This window comes from Branchiostoma floridae, chromosome 17, assembly GCF_000003815.2.
Source record: "Branchiostoma floridae strain S238N-H82 chromosome 17, Bfl_VNyyK, whole genome shotgun sequence".
Lineage (NCBI taxonomy): Eukaryota > Metazoa > Chordata > Leptocardii > Amphioxiformes > Branchiostomatidae > Branchiostoma > Branchiostoma floridae.
Window position 1 is genome coordinate 7,592,543 of NC_049995.1, and position 15,682 is coordinate 7,608,224.

General features: G+C 41.0%; 1 protein-coding gene across 14 annotated transcripts in view; it reads right to left on the minus strand.

Annotated features, from left to right (window-relative positions):
• Positions 1 to 2,481: 2,481 nt before the first annotated feature.
• LOC118404845 (protein kinase C-binding protein 1-like) overlaps positions 2,482 to 15,682 on the minus strand; it is a 31,498-nt gene continuing 18,297 nt past the window's right edge. For 2 of the 14 annotated variants that reach the window (XM_035804213.1, XM_035804227.1), the window contains 15 exons: positions 14,983 to 15,060; positions 14,655 to 14,770; positions 13,283 to 14,235; positions 12,371 to 13,088; positions 11,877 to 12,039; positions 11,038 to 11,194; positions 9,797 to 9,886; positions 8,982 to 9,154; positions 8,346 to 8,499; positions 7,794 to 7,918; positions 6,649 to 6,907; positions 4,709 to 4,914; positions 3,723 to 3,830; positions 3,031 to 3,109; positions 2,482 to 2,595 (listed from right to left, as the gene is read on the minus strand). In XM_035804213.1, the coding sequence (XP_035660106.1) occupies positions 2,504 to 2,595; positions 3,031 to 3,109; positions 3,723 to 3,830; positions 4,709 to 4,914; positions 6,649 to 6,907; positions 7,794 to 7,918; positions 8,346 to 8,499; positions 8,982 to 9,154; positions 9,797 to 9,886; positions 11,038 to 11,194; positions 11,877 to 12,039; positions 12,371 to 13,088; positions 13,283 to 14,235; positions 14,655 to 14,770; positions 14,983 to 15,060 (3,471 nt within the window). In that variant the 3' untranslated portion in view covers positions 2,482 to 2,503. The remainder of the gene's footprint in view (positions 2,596 to 3,030; positions 3,110 to 3,722; positions 3,831 to 4,708; positions 4,915 to 6,648; positions 6,908 to 7,793; positions 7,919 to 8,345; positions 8,500 to 8,981; positions 9,155 to 9,796; positions 9,887 to 11,037; positions 11,195 to 11,876; positions 12,040 to 12,370; positions 13,089 to 13,282; positions 14,236 to 14,654; positions 14,771 to 14,982; positions 15,061 to 15,682) is intronic. The other 12 variants (XM_035804223.1, XM_035804217.1, XM_035804222.1 and 9 more) reach the window with 12 other exon arrangements.

The following is a 15,682-nucleotide window of genomic DNA, read 5'->3' on the forward strand; positions in this document are numbered from 1 at the left end:
GCGAAATTTGCCAATTTGACACCCCAACAAATGACGCCAACGCCCAAACTTGAGGAAAACGAAAGGACGGCAGCGAAGAATAACGTCGACATCTGGGCGCGCTTCGGCAGATACTCTCTAACTGATAAAATGAGCACATTCACCTCCATAAAGTTAAACAGAAGTATAGCACAGACCTACCATATTGAGAAATTATAGCCTCTACCGGGCTCCTTTGGAGTAGGACAGGTTTGAGGAACTTTTTTGGCTAAAAAATTTCCAGAGAAGCTAACCCGAGAAACTGTTGGTAATTCATGTGCATCTCTCTTCCCGGCTTACTTCTAGCATTCCTCCGCCAAATCATTTCGCCTTTTTGGTCAACCTCTACATTTTAACGACGTCCAAATGAGTCTGGTGGTAGAGACTAGGGGAAGTAACGAACAGGTGTATGATGAATATAAGTCGGTACCTGTTGTATCGACGGGACAGCAAATATGACCACCAGCAGCGCTTGGAAGGTAGCAAATGGAGCCATGCCACTCAAGGCTTGTGACAGGGAAACTTTGTAAAGCCCGGTGATGTTGAATATTCTCTCCAGTTTGCCTGGCGACACGCGCGCGCCGCCGGCCGAACACGCTACGTCCAGTCCTGAGAATGGTCCTTGCACTGGGTAAACTTTAAGCGCACGTCCACAGTCTAGTTTCGATCGGTTGCCAACTCTCGCGTGAGCTTGTACCAAAGCGAGGCTTACCATACATGTATAATACAAATGTACAGAAATATACATACATTAAGAAAACTGTCAGTGATTTAAAAGCTCAGGCCAGAGAATGGCACTCATTTAAGTTCTCTCCTCATACCTACAAAGATGATGATGACATAATAAGGTTCTCTCACTGGTACAATGAATCTATAAAAAATGAACATAGCTTCCATTTTCTCTGCCATGACCAGTGGGAGATTAGCTCATCTGTATTCAATATTCTGGCAAAACTGGTTTGACATCACTTTTACTCCAAATCATTAAAGACCCACAACAGTCATGAGATCAAAATGACAAGCAGCTTTATTGAATGTTGTCATTTCACAAGTCAGGTTATCTAGAACCCTGTCTTTTTAACCTGCTTCCTAACCCTGTATAACCTATAGAGAATTTGCAGCCAAACAGCTACTTCAATACGCTAAGGGTTTAACTACCTTTTTTTGCTGCTTTCACGCATTTAACCCTATATCTCTCCTTCAAAAAGCAGTCATACAATAATGCTCCACCAGGAATGGTCCATTCCTCAGGTATACATGTAGTACTTACATACATAGTGAGTACTTACACAACTGATCCAACAATACTCTATTCTATATATTAGGCTTGCTCCCTGAGAGCATCGCCAAAAATATACAACCTTCAGCATTCTGTGTGCATACTTGCCTTTTTAAACCATACTCTTTCAGTATATCATATCTCTCAGAGACTTTCATCAAAGTAAATGAATACAATATAGTTTCAATAACAAACAAACAAACAAACAAACAAACAAAACATACTGTAACACATGCGCTATGAAGCATATACTACTATTATGAAGTATGTACTACCTTCCACTGCAGCAAAACTTATAGCTAGTACTGTGTAGTTTCTGACATCGCATCAAGCTAACTCCACATTGTCAATAACAATGCATTTTGGGGGGTCACTTGTAAGGTTCAACATCATTGAGTCCCCCAGGGGGGCCACTATCTTTCTCAGATAGCATGTTAGCTCATAGAGCCCACTACCTTTAGCTTTGGATCAAGAATCTGTGATTCCAACACAAAATTAAAATGCTTGTCCAATTTCTTGTCAAGGAAGAAGCCAATTCACTGCTTCTGTGATGTTCTTTTATGTAAAAATGTAGACAGGATATAAGATTGAGCAGTGCATCAAAAAAGCAGCGGATTGCCCATTCCTTAACAAAGATGTGCTGTACCGTTGAAAATTTGGGTAAGTCCAATAGCTATTTCATAGTTTGAAGTGGGCATGCATGTTAGCTAAGGGTGGGTACTGGTACAGGAAATTCAGGTCCAGGTACAGACCTATACGTTCACTGGTTCAGAGGATCAGGTCCAGGTCCGGACTTTAACCTGAGGCTGGTTCTGTGAAAACTTGAGAATGGGCTACACTCAAAACAATGGTCCATTTCGCTACAAAGGTATCTGTTTGATGGAGTACCCGACATTTACTGCATTTTAAATGCTCTCTTCATGTAAACAACAGTAATGCCTCTTAACTTAGACCAAGTTTGACTATAGGAACTTGGTATAATCTGTTTGTTTCTAACCGGTCCAAATTCCGGTTCACTAATTTTTTTCAAGTCCACTTTTTCCAGACTGGCCAAAAAAGACAGAACGGTTTTGTACCCGTACACCATACTGGTACCCACCCCTTATGTTAGCCCGTCTAGAATGGTTGCAGCACTAAGCCTAGGAGGCTGTTTATTATGTTTATGAACTTGATGATTGACATCCCAGGGGGGGTCAATACACAGCATCACTGTGAGGGGAGGGTGAAGCTGCTGCTGCTGTTGCTAGGCAATGCTGCCACTGGCTGCAGGACACCTGCAGGCTGCAGTACTTGGGCTGCTGCAGGAAAAATTAAAAAATGGGTTTGTGACTGAAATGAAAACATACATGAACTCAATGTTCTGCATTGACAGAAAATGTTTAACCTTATTGAACATATCCATACAGCCACTTCTGATATTTACTATTTCTGCTTTCTCTCTCTAAATAATATATTATCTGTATGATTGCAATATAATGTTGAAACTACCTAGCCTGGGTACCATCCGGGTAGTAGTTCGCCTATGTTCACTTCTGCTACCCGTCGGAAGACCTGCACATTCAAACCATTTGATGCTAACGCCAGTTTATGAGCGAATTAAGGAATGGGTTCTAGAGTGCTTCTTCGATGACAACAGGCCCTCCCGCAAGCGGACTGAGGGCTTTTCTGGTGTTTGAACTTTGTTCGAACGGACGCATGTGCAGGGACCTTAGGTCTAACTAGTAATTACTTACTAGTCTTCCTGGAATCCTTTTCCAAGAGAACAGGGATGGACGTCACTGGCTGGACCACCTGTGCTACAGAGGATGGTCTCTGCAAGTAGCAAAAACAGATCTGACTTATTCTGATAGTGTAATAAACTTCACATTTAACACTAGAAACTAGACTAAACTAAGACTCCATATCTAAATGTAACAGGTACAGGTACAGGGGTTTAGGTACCTGAGGAAATGTTTGTGCCCCTAGCAGTTTACAATGGTACTGCAAATCATGTTAGTTTCTGTGAACAATGGGGGCCATAATAATTATATAGATCCCATATGCCTATAGAAATATAGCAAATAATAAATATAGAAACATAAAATTCAAAATGAAAATATTTGTCACATAAGCATTGGCCAAACTGTCAATTGCTATCATCTCATTGGTTGAACACTCATGCACTAGTTACCAAGTTATCATTGGTCGAATTACTAATTGCCATGTTATCATTGGTTAAACTGCTAATAGTGATTGACAGCCAGGAAAGGTCTATAATCTGATAGTCCACACCCGTAGGATAATGCAAAAACACAAAATAAAAACATAAAAATGCAAACATACAGCCACTGTCTCATTGGACACACTACTAATTGCTATGTTATCATTGGTTGCATTCTAATTGTAATTGACAGTCAGGAAAGGTCTATAATGTGATAGTCCGCACCTGCACAATGATGGTGCTGCCACGTGGGACATTAGTGAAGGTCTGGATGGCCTGTGGCTGGGAAGCTGCTGGCTGGATGTAGCGCACCTGCACACCTGGCTGGCTCACCTGTACACAGGTACAGAACAGCAGGTGTCAATGGGAAGTTTTACACAAACACAGATGTGTTGTGTTACTAAGGCTCAGGTAAAAAGCTATAGGTACATGTAGTCCTATAGCCTTTTGGAGGCAGTACTGGTACATTAGCCAATGTGTCTATCTAGGGCATGCGCAAGGTGGAGCCTATCCCTCTCCTTCCACTGCCTTTTACCTCCCCATCTGAGATCAGGTGACCATTTTGCACCTGGGTGGAGTGAGGGAAGTTGTGTTAAGTACCGTCCATGAAGGTCAGACATCCAGGTAATAAGATATGTCAAAAAACAGTTACTCAAGCAACTGGATATGATTTTGGTAATGGTCAGACATGTAAAGTACCTTTTACAAGCCAGGACACAATGTCTAGCATGGAGTGTCAGGAAACGAAGCCATGATATCTCGATCTTCATGCGACTGTCAGGCATGTGATCACTAATGTTTAAATAGATTAAACAATTTTAGTGCAAATATTGAAACTTTGAGAATATTGAAAACAGTTTTTGTTTTCTGTTTAAGTTTGCCATTTCCAACTTTTTGTTATTCTGGTTCAAATTGAAAATTTAAAAAATATTAATAACATAGTTGTTAAAAACATCATTTTACTTTATCAAGATATAGATTTAGTACAAAAAGAAGTTGAAATGTGAGAAATTATTCATATTGATGTTATGTCAACTAAATGTATTAGGAAGTACACAACTAATGAATCTGACATGTAAAAGTGTATGTCACTTCTATGTACATGTAACTTGCATTATAACTTCTATCATTAGCAGTTAGGGGTTATATCAAACCAACGTGCTGTCTCCTGCAGCAGAACTGGTGCCTGACTAACCAAACCTGCGACTGACCTTCTCTTTTACAACAAGTGCCTGTTCTGATTCCTGCTCTTTCAAGATGGAGCTGAGGCATGCCCTGGCTTTCTCTAAGCTGGTGCCTGTGGAAATGTGAGTGGGGCTGACCTGTGTGTAGGAAACTTTTGCCTGTTCTTTCTTCTGTTGCTGCAGCACGGTGGTGAGCGACTCCCGCGCCTTTTCTCTCCATTCCGATTCCGTCACTGCAAATGTCAAAGTTCATCATTAGCAGAGATTTAACTGCTTACAAATTACCATTTCTCAAGTAATGCAGAAATCTGAGATAGTTGTTTAGACTTCAGCAAGAAGTTCAGAAAGGAGTGGACTGGAAAACTAAGACAATTATTATTGATTATATGCAAAAGACTGTCTTACATAGGGCTGCTGTGATGATTAACTGAACTGTGGACACCAAAATAAGCAAATGCAAGTAAAAAACATTAGATGTATAGCCAAACCTGCACAAGTGACCACCTTTAGAAAATGACCAACTACTCTCACCTCTCAAATAGAAGTACCCCCTGGAATAAAAGTACCCCCCGGACAAATCTTCAAAATCTAATAAAAGTACCCCCCGGAAAAATACCAAATTGACATGTAAACTGTGCCCATGCTACTTCAGTCCAAGAGAAGATGATAAGCAGGTAGGCTCTTTTTATTCATTTATGCCTCAGTACCATATCAGTTAATTGTATAAATAATGAACAGAATAATTCCTATGTTATTGCACATATTTTCTTTATCTGAGTGTCACACCATCAACAAAGATTAAAATAAAAGTAAAAAAATGAATGGAAATAAGAATTGAAGAAATAAAAAAAGAAGTTAATTTCATAATCATTGTTACAAAATAACATTTTGAAGAAACATTCCAACTTAGAATACCTTATTCACCACTTCTTTGCTATTTTCAATGTTGCAGAAACCAACGAGGTCATAGACACTGCCCCCTATCGAGAAATAACGGTACTGCAGAAAATATATAATTCTCTCGCACATTACCGCGAGATTCGGCGTGAGTTGATGAATCCAACATGGTGGATGTTTTCGAGCCGATTGAACGCTGTGCTTTGTTTTGGAAGGATTTTTTCGTTGCTGGAACATTAAAACAAGTTGACTACGGGTGAAAAATAGTGGAAAAGTATTGGTAACTTTTTAATTTGTTTGGTTGGTGGTTAATTTCTGTGTTTTGATAGAGAATTTACGGAAGTAAGTGACTGTGTGTGTAGCATGTGACCTCGATGTTTTCGTCTTTGTTCAGCGCAAATTTCAAGATTTTTGGAAGGTTAAAGATGGTCTAAAACGAAAAGGATATATTTTTTTTCGAGTCTAGTACCGAATCACTTGTGTTCCTTTTTTTTTGGACCTGAACCGAAACATTTTTGCAAGTAAAGAACCGGTCCTGCATACCGGTACGCATCCCTAGTTATGTTTGGGTCATAGCGCTAGCAGCAGGGAAATCCGCGCTGCCTCGTCCGAAAATAGTGAATTTTAAGCAAAAATACCGCGGAAATATGGGCAGAAAATACCAAACTTTCAATATTTTTGGGGTCCCTGGTTAGTAAAGAAAGCCCCAATTTGAAAAAAAAAATAAACGTAACGTCTAAAATAAGGACGTACCGGGTGGATTTTGAGGCGGAAAAAAATAAACGTACCGGTACGTTTATTTGAGAGGTGAGAGTAGACAATGTGATCACTTTTTGGCGGGCCCTTAGGTCATTTTCCCCATTGACACTTCCTGTGATTAAGAATTCTGTCCCCTGAGTGGTCATCTTGGTCAGTTGTGACCGTAGAAGCAAACAACTATGACAGCTCAGCAGTTATAGAGACAGTGCACTGGCAAAGATTGCTTTTGTTAGGTGTTAATGCAATTTCTCAAGAAAGAGAGTTATGAAAGGAAGTTCAAATTTTCTTTTTGACAAAGAAAAAACCTTCACCATTGGTGGAGCCAGCCTGACCCTTGACCTGTGAATCTGTAGGTGCCTGCTGGATGCTGACAGCTGCTCGCACCTGATTGGTTGGTGACTCACCACTAGTGCCCTCTGATTGGTCAGTGCCACCTTGTGCTGTGCTGTTATTGGTGGACTGGCTGCAGGTGTTCATGTGGACTGGCCAATGAGCTTGCTGGCAGGGGTAGTCACAGTAACTGGTGTTCCAGCAACAGTAGAAAATGGCCTCCTTTCCACAGAAAGCACACTGAAACATCATATACAATGCTTCAATGACATTACACTAAAACATTACAAATAGGAATAACTCATAGAGATTACAGGGACTTCTGTAAAGTCAGGGTCACATTCCCCAACTGTGTGCGTACCTCTCATCAAACTAGGTAGATCACAGTGTCTAGTCCTGGATTGATTGAGTTAAAAGAATATTTCACGGGGCCAGATCGTAAATTACCCAGAGGAGCACTTTTTTCCCAATGGGACGGTAGCATTAGGGATATCAATTAGGCCTAGGAAAAAACATGTTGTTTCGTGTTTCAGTCCTGAAAAAATTAGGGTAGGCAGTAGGCAGTTTTTTTTTCTTTTTTTTTCCTGTAATTTTTTTGTAGGATGGCCAAAACTCTAGTGAGACATATAACAATACATCTACTTCTATAACAATAAAGTTGAACAAAGTAAACTGAAATGCATGAGGACACCTGTCTTTCAATGTCATACTTTACCTTAGATACATTTATCCTTCATTAGATAAGAAAAGCAGTGTTTCTACTTCAATAGGCAGAAGCAGGCTGAATGAAAATTCTAACTGTGCCCACCCCAAAAAGGTCTAGGATCAGCAAGGTTTTTCTAGGGTAGGTAGGGAAACAGGGAAAAAAACTTTTTTTTCTTAGGCAGCATGCAGAGAGAAGTTTAAAACTAATAAAAGCACTGTAAAAGCATTTACTTTCACAGTAGCGGGAAAATGGAGTTTTGGTGGTGGATTTAAGTTCGTGGTAGCGCCATTGGCTGCAGTCTCATACTATAATGGAAAAATGTTTGCGGTGGTTTTAAGTTCGCGGTGAAGTGGTCACCGCAAAAAACGCGAACATAAAACCACAGCGAACATTTCTGCATATGTCACTCCTGTGCCTCACCCATTGTTTTTTCTTGGCCTCCTCCACAGCTCTGTTCTTGTCGGCCTCACACTGCCTACGCAGGTCCTGGATCAGTCTCTGTTTCTCCAGCTCCAGACTCTGTCTCATCTCAGCCATCGTGAGCTCTGGGGAGGGAGGGGAGCAGAGGGTTTGGTCAGCAACTCAGGTACAAAACAATAGTCCATTTTGCTACAAAGGATCCTGTTTGGTAGAGTATCCATCGTCCACTGGCATTTTAAAATCCTATCTTCACGTAAACAATAACTGCCTCTGTTTTAGACCAACTTTAACTGTTACAGTAGAAACTTGGTAAAAATGACTACTCCTCTGCATCGCTCTTCTTATTTTCTTGGACCTGTAAGCCCCCAAACACGAGAATGCCTGACGGTTAAATCTGTTCATTTTCTAATTGGTCCAAAATCCAACCCTCTGATTTTTTTCAGGAATGTTTCTTCTGGACCAGTCCAACAAGAAAATATGGTTTTGTACTGGTACAAGCCTACTTCTTGCAATACCATATAGCTCTAGCAAAACCAACCAAACCCAACTGACCCATGTTATGTTTCATCTCAGCCATCTCCTGTCTGTGTCTCCAGCTCAGCTTCTCCACCTCCAGCTGAAGGTGCTTCACGGTTGCTAGGTTATCGCCACGGCGACCAAGGTCCGCCCACATCTGCTGGAACGTGCCCTTCACCACCTCTACGACCTTCAAGAAACATTCACATCAAGCCTGATTAATAACTAGTTCTGCCAACTCTGAACTATTCTTCCTGCCACTTGCAAAGTCTGACCTTTGAAGTCCTCTTCCAAATCAATTTCTGTCATCCTACATTGTACATCTCTATTGACAAGTGCATTCAAATACCTGATATGGACACACACCTATACAAACAAACATACAAACCAAATACATGAAATCAACAAAAACTTGACACCTCAGAATAGTTTCAAAGAGACACATGCTAGAGTGAACATAGAGAGAGGTACAACATGAAAGACCAAAGGAATAATTACATTTCTTATTAATAACTTTAGCTTGTCCTAACATCAAATACAGTTTTTACAATTTTCCATTAATAAGTAAAAAGATTTCAGCAAGAATGATTTAGCTAGTACAGAAAGAATAGGCCAATCTATAATCAATCAATAATTGACGATGACAATATGATTGATTTATTTTCTGCTGACCTTGTCTGTGTACTTGCTGAGGTCATCAGTTTGTGTGTTCTCTGTGCTGGTGGTGGTGGTGGTGGTAGCGGTAGTAGAGGAGGAGCTAGTTGAGGATGTTACAGGAGGAGGCGAGGACACCACTGGGCTCTGACCCACAATGCCCGGCTGACTGTGAGCAGACTGCTGTACTGCTGTGGGAGGGGGAAAAACCTACTTAAAGAAAACCAAAAGTTGAGATTAAAGAAGCCTTATACACTATGCTAAGGATACCCCAAATTCCAGCTCTCATCCTTATGATTTATATTATTTATATATTTAAAATCGTGCCGCAAACATAAACCTGTGTCAGGCTGCCGCAGTATGACATCAGCTGGGAAGTCTGAGACGAAGACACGAAGGTGGGGAGGTACATTTTGTTCTATCCCAAAGTGTCAACAAAGATGTGAAAAGAAATAAACTTTGTATGGAGTAACAACATTAACGACTGTCACTAATCCTAAGAACACACTAATGATATACAGAATATTACAGACAACAGTAAGATGAAACATTTCCCATTTGACAATTCTATGTACAGGATACGTTACACAGGATATGTTAAAAAGTACAATACACCAACATCACTGGCAAACAGTTTCAAACCACAAGAGACAAACAAAAATTTTTCTTTCTTTTGTACACCGATACATTGTATGCATCCATGACACAAAGAAACGAATTAGAAAGCTAGTTACAATCAGTATCAGAAAAACTCTGCTGTGATTGGTGGGAAAAGTTTGAATGAGCCAATGTGATTGGTGGAAACTGCTTGGCAATGATGTAAAAGTTCTTACCCAGAAGGACCTTCTGGGGCGTACCTGTTGACACCTGGACGAACCGTGGATACGTCTGAGAAACGGGCGCGGTGGTGCTGGTCGCAGGGGCTAGGGAACGATAAAAAAATGCTGGACACAACCACTTACTTTCAGGATATATGATATACTGTAAATCTTGAAATGTTTGTGGCAGTTTTATTTCTTGTGGTTTTTAAAATTACCTCTAACACTAACCACAAAATCGCAATACAGAAACATATTATGTTTTGTATTGTATTGTTTGTAGTGCAGCAATGTTTCAACTGCAAACTTCAAATACCACATTTTCCCCTTTTAGTAAAATAGATCCAACACAAAATTGAATTTTACACTATAGTTGGTGCCAAGTAAAGACATTGTCATGGAGAACTGAAGAATTTTAAAAGCAACCCTAAGTATACATACATTGTATTTCAACAGTATGAATCAAATCACTTTTCCATTCTGTATGACTTGTTATAGTAAAATACATTTTCTCTTACTCAAGTCACCTATTGAGATGGTATTGCTAAGTAACCTGATGCCAGGACTGTCTCCAGGACCCACCATGCTCTACTAGCATAGAAATTTGCTCGTTGGGACAGAGAAAGATTTCACCTTGTCCATCAAAAAACATTGGAACGTAATGTGATGCAACTGCTACAATGTTTGGAAACTTAAAATGGCTGATCTAACAAAAACAATGGCCAAAACAAGAGGGACAGAAACATATTTAAGACTGGAGGCAGCCCTGCTTAAAGTGATACAGACTTTAACTGTGATGGTAAATGATGATGATGATGATGCTTCTGGTCTTAGGTGCAGGTAGTCATTACTGCATCTTCTCTTGGTTAAGTGACAAAGCCATCACTTATCAAAATAGTGTCTAACTTATTAACTAACCAAATATCTAAGGATGGAGGCAGCCCTGCCTTATACAGACTTTTGCTGTGATGGTGAATGAGGATGAGGATGATGCTTCTTAGGTGCAGGTAGTCATTACTGCATGTTCTCTTGGTTAAGTGACAAAGCCATCACTTATCAAAATAGTGTCTAACTTATTAACTAACCAAATATCTAAGGATGGAGGCAGCCCTGCCTTATACAGACTTTTGCTGTGATGGTGAATGAGGATGAGGATGATGCTTCTTAGGTGCAGGTAGTCATTACTGCATCTTCTCTTGGTTAAGTGACTAAGCCATCACTTATCAAAATAGTGTCTAACTCATTAACTAACCAACCTGGTGCAGGCTTTGCTGCACTCCTGAGTGTCATGGTACCTGATGTTTTGGCGGGCGGGTCCTTCTGTGTCAGCTGTTTCTGGAGGTACTCCTGGCTGGACCTCTTCAACTGTCGCTGGGTCCATTCCTTACTCAGGGAGTCCATAACCACTGGGTCCTGTTAATAGAATGCGGATCAATCATTTCATTAGTTGATCAATCAAGACATTGTCAAAACATGAAGTACATGCAATGAAGGCAAATTGTCCTAAAAGAAAAAAAGCTATATCTATCTATTTGAATTAAATCAGGCACCAGGTCCATATATACATTCACTTATTCATTCATTCATTTATGATATATACAATGAAAATGATATACCATTTGGCTCGCCCTGAGGCGTCGCCAAAGAAGAATACATTACAGCTAAAACAATATACCTAATCTTAACCTTAACTTAATACTTAACAATTTAAACTGTTAAGTATTATCTATGTTATGACTATCTTTTCAAAGCCATATTTACAAGGTGTCTCAAAAAGTAACTAAGACTGTAAGAGTCAGAATGAAAGAGTGTTTGGATTGATATAACAAGAATAAACAAAATGGTTCCAACAACAATACACAAATGGCTCCGTCACTAAGGTGTTGCCAAAAAAAAGCCATAACTTTACAATTAACATTTGCACACCACTGAAACACAAGTTAACTCCCAAGTGTTAAACAAGTACAGATTGACACTGGTAGTATCAAAACTAGGCTTTGAGATCAACAGAGTATTGGGAGGGTCAAAAAGACAATGGTTCCATCAAATGCCAGTGAACTCCAATCCACGACACGAGGCGCATTCTAGGTTTTACCTTTGACCCCTTGTCTGAGGTTGAAACCGTGGTTACCGTGGCCTTCTGCAGGGTGGGTGCCTGGGTTGCCATGGTAACGGTGACAGCGCTGACGGGACTGAGCGCAGGAGGAGACAGGTCCCTCTCTGTGTCACACTTTGACAGTTTCTCCTGCTTAACTTCCCTAAAATTGAATTCATCAAATATCATCTGTTAGTGTTGACAAATGTACAATTTGTATAACTCACTATTTACACCATCTTGTATTCTTCTTACGTCATACTCACCCGAGAAAACCCACATTTCAATGCAAAATGCACCAGAAATTCTGCAGAACAATTGCAAAAGAATCTTGCTATCCAAATTCAAAGTGATATAAATACAATGATTGCTTTTTGGCTGGTTGAACATTTTTTGCAATATGTAGTTGCAAGTAAACCAACAAGTAAACCACATTTTTTCATCATACTTTATTCAAATATAAGCTGTTCAGGGCAGAATCTATGTATACCTACCTGTTTTCTTTCTCTTTCTTCCGCGAGGTTGACTCCTCCCCAAGGTCAATGACAAGGTCATGAGAGTCAGAATCTGAGTCACAGTCCAGCCTCAGTCCGATGTCGGGAGAATCTTCACCTTTTTCATCTGCAGACTTGCTATACGTGTGATCAACCTCCATTCTCTCCCCACTGTCTGAGTCAGCTTTCTCCCCATCTGCACTTGGATCAACATCCATCTTCTCCCCACCCTTGGGAAGATCGACTTCCATTTTCTCCTCTCCTTCTCGTGGATTTACTGACTGAAGCACTTGGTCACTTTCAAGTTCAGGAGACTTTCTATCCTCATCAACATTTTTCACACTTTGGTCCTGTTTCTTTCTGCTTTCGTTTTCATCAGTAAGTCCTTTCTGTTTTACACTATCAGATGACTCAGAACTCCTTTTAGCTAAATTCTCCCCATCCTCACTATGTTGCTCCCTGTGTTCTGATTGGTCCCCATCCTCCTCCTCATCCTCCATTTCTTCCCTGTCCTTGTCTGATTCGTCGCTTTCGCTGTCGGACTCGCTATCGGAGTCCCCGTCTTCCCCGTCATCGTCAGGTGGCGGTAGGTCTCCAACCTCGTCTATTCCGAGCTTGGCCTTACATGACTCGATAGTCTGTAGGAGAGAACTGCTCTTTCTGGCAGTGCTGAGAGGAGGGGAAACTGCAGGCAGGGGTTCCTCTCCACCTAACTCATCTGGAATAGAAGATTAATTTCAGAAGAATTACAACAATTGCAATAGATACAACATATGGAAACTAGTACAAACATTCTTTTCAATTCCCTGAGGAATGCATTAGTGCAATTTTTGAAATTCTTTGAAACCGATCACGATACTAGTAAAAATGCTTCCGCCCCTGAGGCATCGCCAAAAAGCTATGAACTGTTACCTGAAGCAGGAATTCCTGTTTTTACTCCAGTCCCAAGTGGCAATGCCATGCTGCTCCCCTCAGTACCATCCAGCCCTGCCTTTATTCCCAGTAAACTCTGGCTGTACGTTTTGGGCATGTCCAGTTGTGCCTTACTACTTGGTGCTTTAACTACGGAACTTTTGTTGCTATGCAGAACGGGTTTGTTGCTATGGGAAGCCTCCTTGTTGCTAGGCGACTTTGATGACGGTTTTGCTATCAAGTCTGTTAGCCTAGCTGATATCTGATTGGCTGGAGTCTCTGCTTTGAGTTCATGCAAAACACTACTGGCGTTGGTAGAAGCTTGTGGATTGGTTGGCTGTTTCATTGAAGTGTCTACACTACTAAATGAATGTTTCACTTCTGTTAAGTCAGGAGGACTTTTGGGAGGAGCTATGCTGTCAAATGTTGATGGTTCAGAATCAGCGGTTGGAACTTTGCCGTTAGAGACATCTGTGGTGTAGGACCCGGGGCTCGTCACGTTGACAGGGTCGGCAGAGTCGATGCTAGGCAGAGGGGATGCCGTGGTGATACTACTCGGCGTGCTAGCGTACGTTCCGTAGTCTATCTCCTCCAACACCAGGCTTTGCTCCGAAGCCGACTCGCTCCTCGTGCCTGGCTCTGCCTTTACTGCCAACATGGCGGCGAAGTTCGGTTTTGACGACTTGTTGAGTTTACGTGCGACGTCCTTTATTTTCCGAACCTTCCCCGTGGGAGCGTTGCTGACGGGGCTGACCTTATTGTGGGTGTATACGCGGCTCTTGTCGTACGGAGAGCGATACGGCGCGTACTCAAACGAGCCGAACTTGCGACGCAGGTTCTCGATGTAGATGTTCATTTCGGCGACGGCGTTGTCGAAGCTCCCCTTCTGTTTCTTGACAGGAAACGGGATCTCCTCGGACATGATGAAGCAGTTTTCCACAGGAACCCACGCTCTGGAAGTTAGCAAACAGGATTGCAACATTAGCCACAGTAAACTGTGCTGCTACTAGTATAACAAGGAATTAGGTCTGATGGGAGTCAACAAAACAATCATAGGTCTTTTCTCAAATTATCATGGAGACTCATCTGTGTTGGTAGTAATCATAGTACAATGCTGAACTTTCTTCCAACACATACAAATGTACAAGGATCAAATTTTCAACAACCACTGTCGCCTTCTTCAGGATCAATACTGCACTGTGACTCAAAGATTATGGTTAATTCATTACCTTTCACACTTGTTTAGGTGCAAACGGTCTTAAGTTTTCTTGTTAAGTTTTCATTGTCATCCTAGCATTGCTGCTTCAAACTAACAAACAAAACATCCAATGGACTGTTCCACTGTAAGTAGTGGTGTGTGAAGGGTGCTTACCTGTCGTGCTGCCCAAAAAAGCGTACATCAAGTTGCCCATCAACTTCCTGCAGTACCTTTGCCGGCCAGAAGGGGAAACCTTTGAGTTTTGCCCATACCAGGATATGGGGCTCTCTCTGGAGGACAGGTGATATAAAAAAAACTTAAGACTTTTCAACCTTTCTTTTTATATTCAATCACCGAGACAATTACATACATAGGGGATCAGTGAATTAATGAATATTTGCACTGCACTATTGTTTCGACTGTGAACTTCAAACACTGAAAACCTCCGGGAGTCCCTTCTAGTATTTCCAAAATTTCTGTGAGTGAGTGAAGTGCTACTTACACATGGTTCACAGAACCAGTTGTCCTTCTTGGTACAAGACGAGGTGTAGCAGTCTGGGCACACTTCAATCTCATACATCTGCAGGGAAACAGGCTGAGTTTAGCAATGACACAGACAAAGCTTTCCACAAGCAAAATTAATCAATACATGCATGCCAACTAGTGGTCCAAATCCAAACTGCAGCCTACTACATGATCAGCCTGAGATTAGCAATGAAAAAGACAAACTTTCTACAAGCTTATTATATATCCCACTAATAGTGCATGCATGCCACCTTGCAGTCCTAACTCAACCTGCAGCTTAGCAATGAAATAAACAAACCACCTTACCTACCTACCTTTATGAGGTTAGACATCCAGGTAAACAATATTCAAATGCAATTCGATCTCTACAATTGGATAGAAAAAATTATTACTTCCAGAAGTTGTAGAGACTGAATTGCATTTGAACCTCTCTACCAATTATTTGTATCATTATGCATTTCTGCACTATGCTTTTATCACAGACTTTTACTTTAATTGCAGGAGATGCTCTACATTTGTTCTTGTAAATACAACAATTTTCAAACAAGAACATTCCAGTAATGCATGTATGCCAACTAGCAGTTCAGACCAAAACTGCAGCCTATATCTCATGCTTTATCACAGTCTTTTACTTTTCTTGCAGGAGGGAGATGCAGTACATTTGCTGTAAATACAAT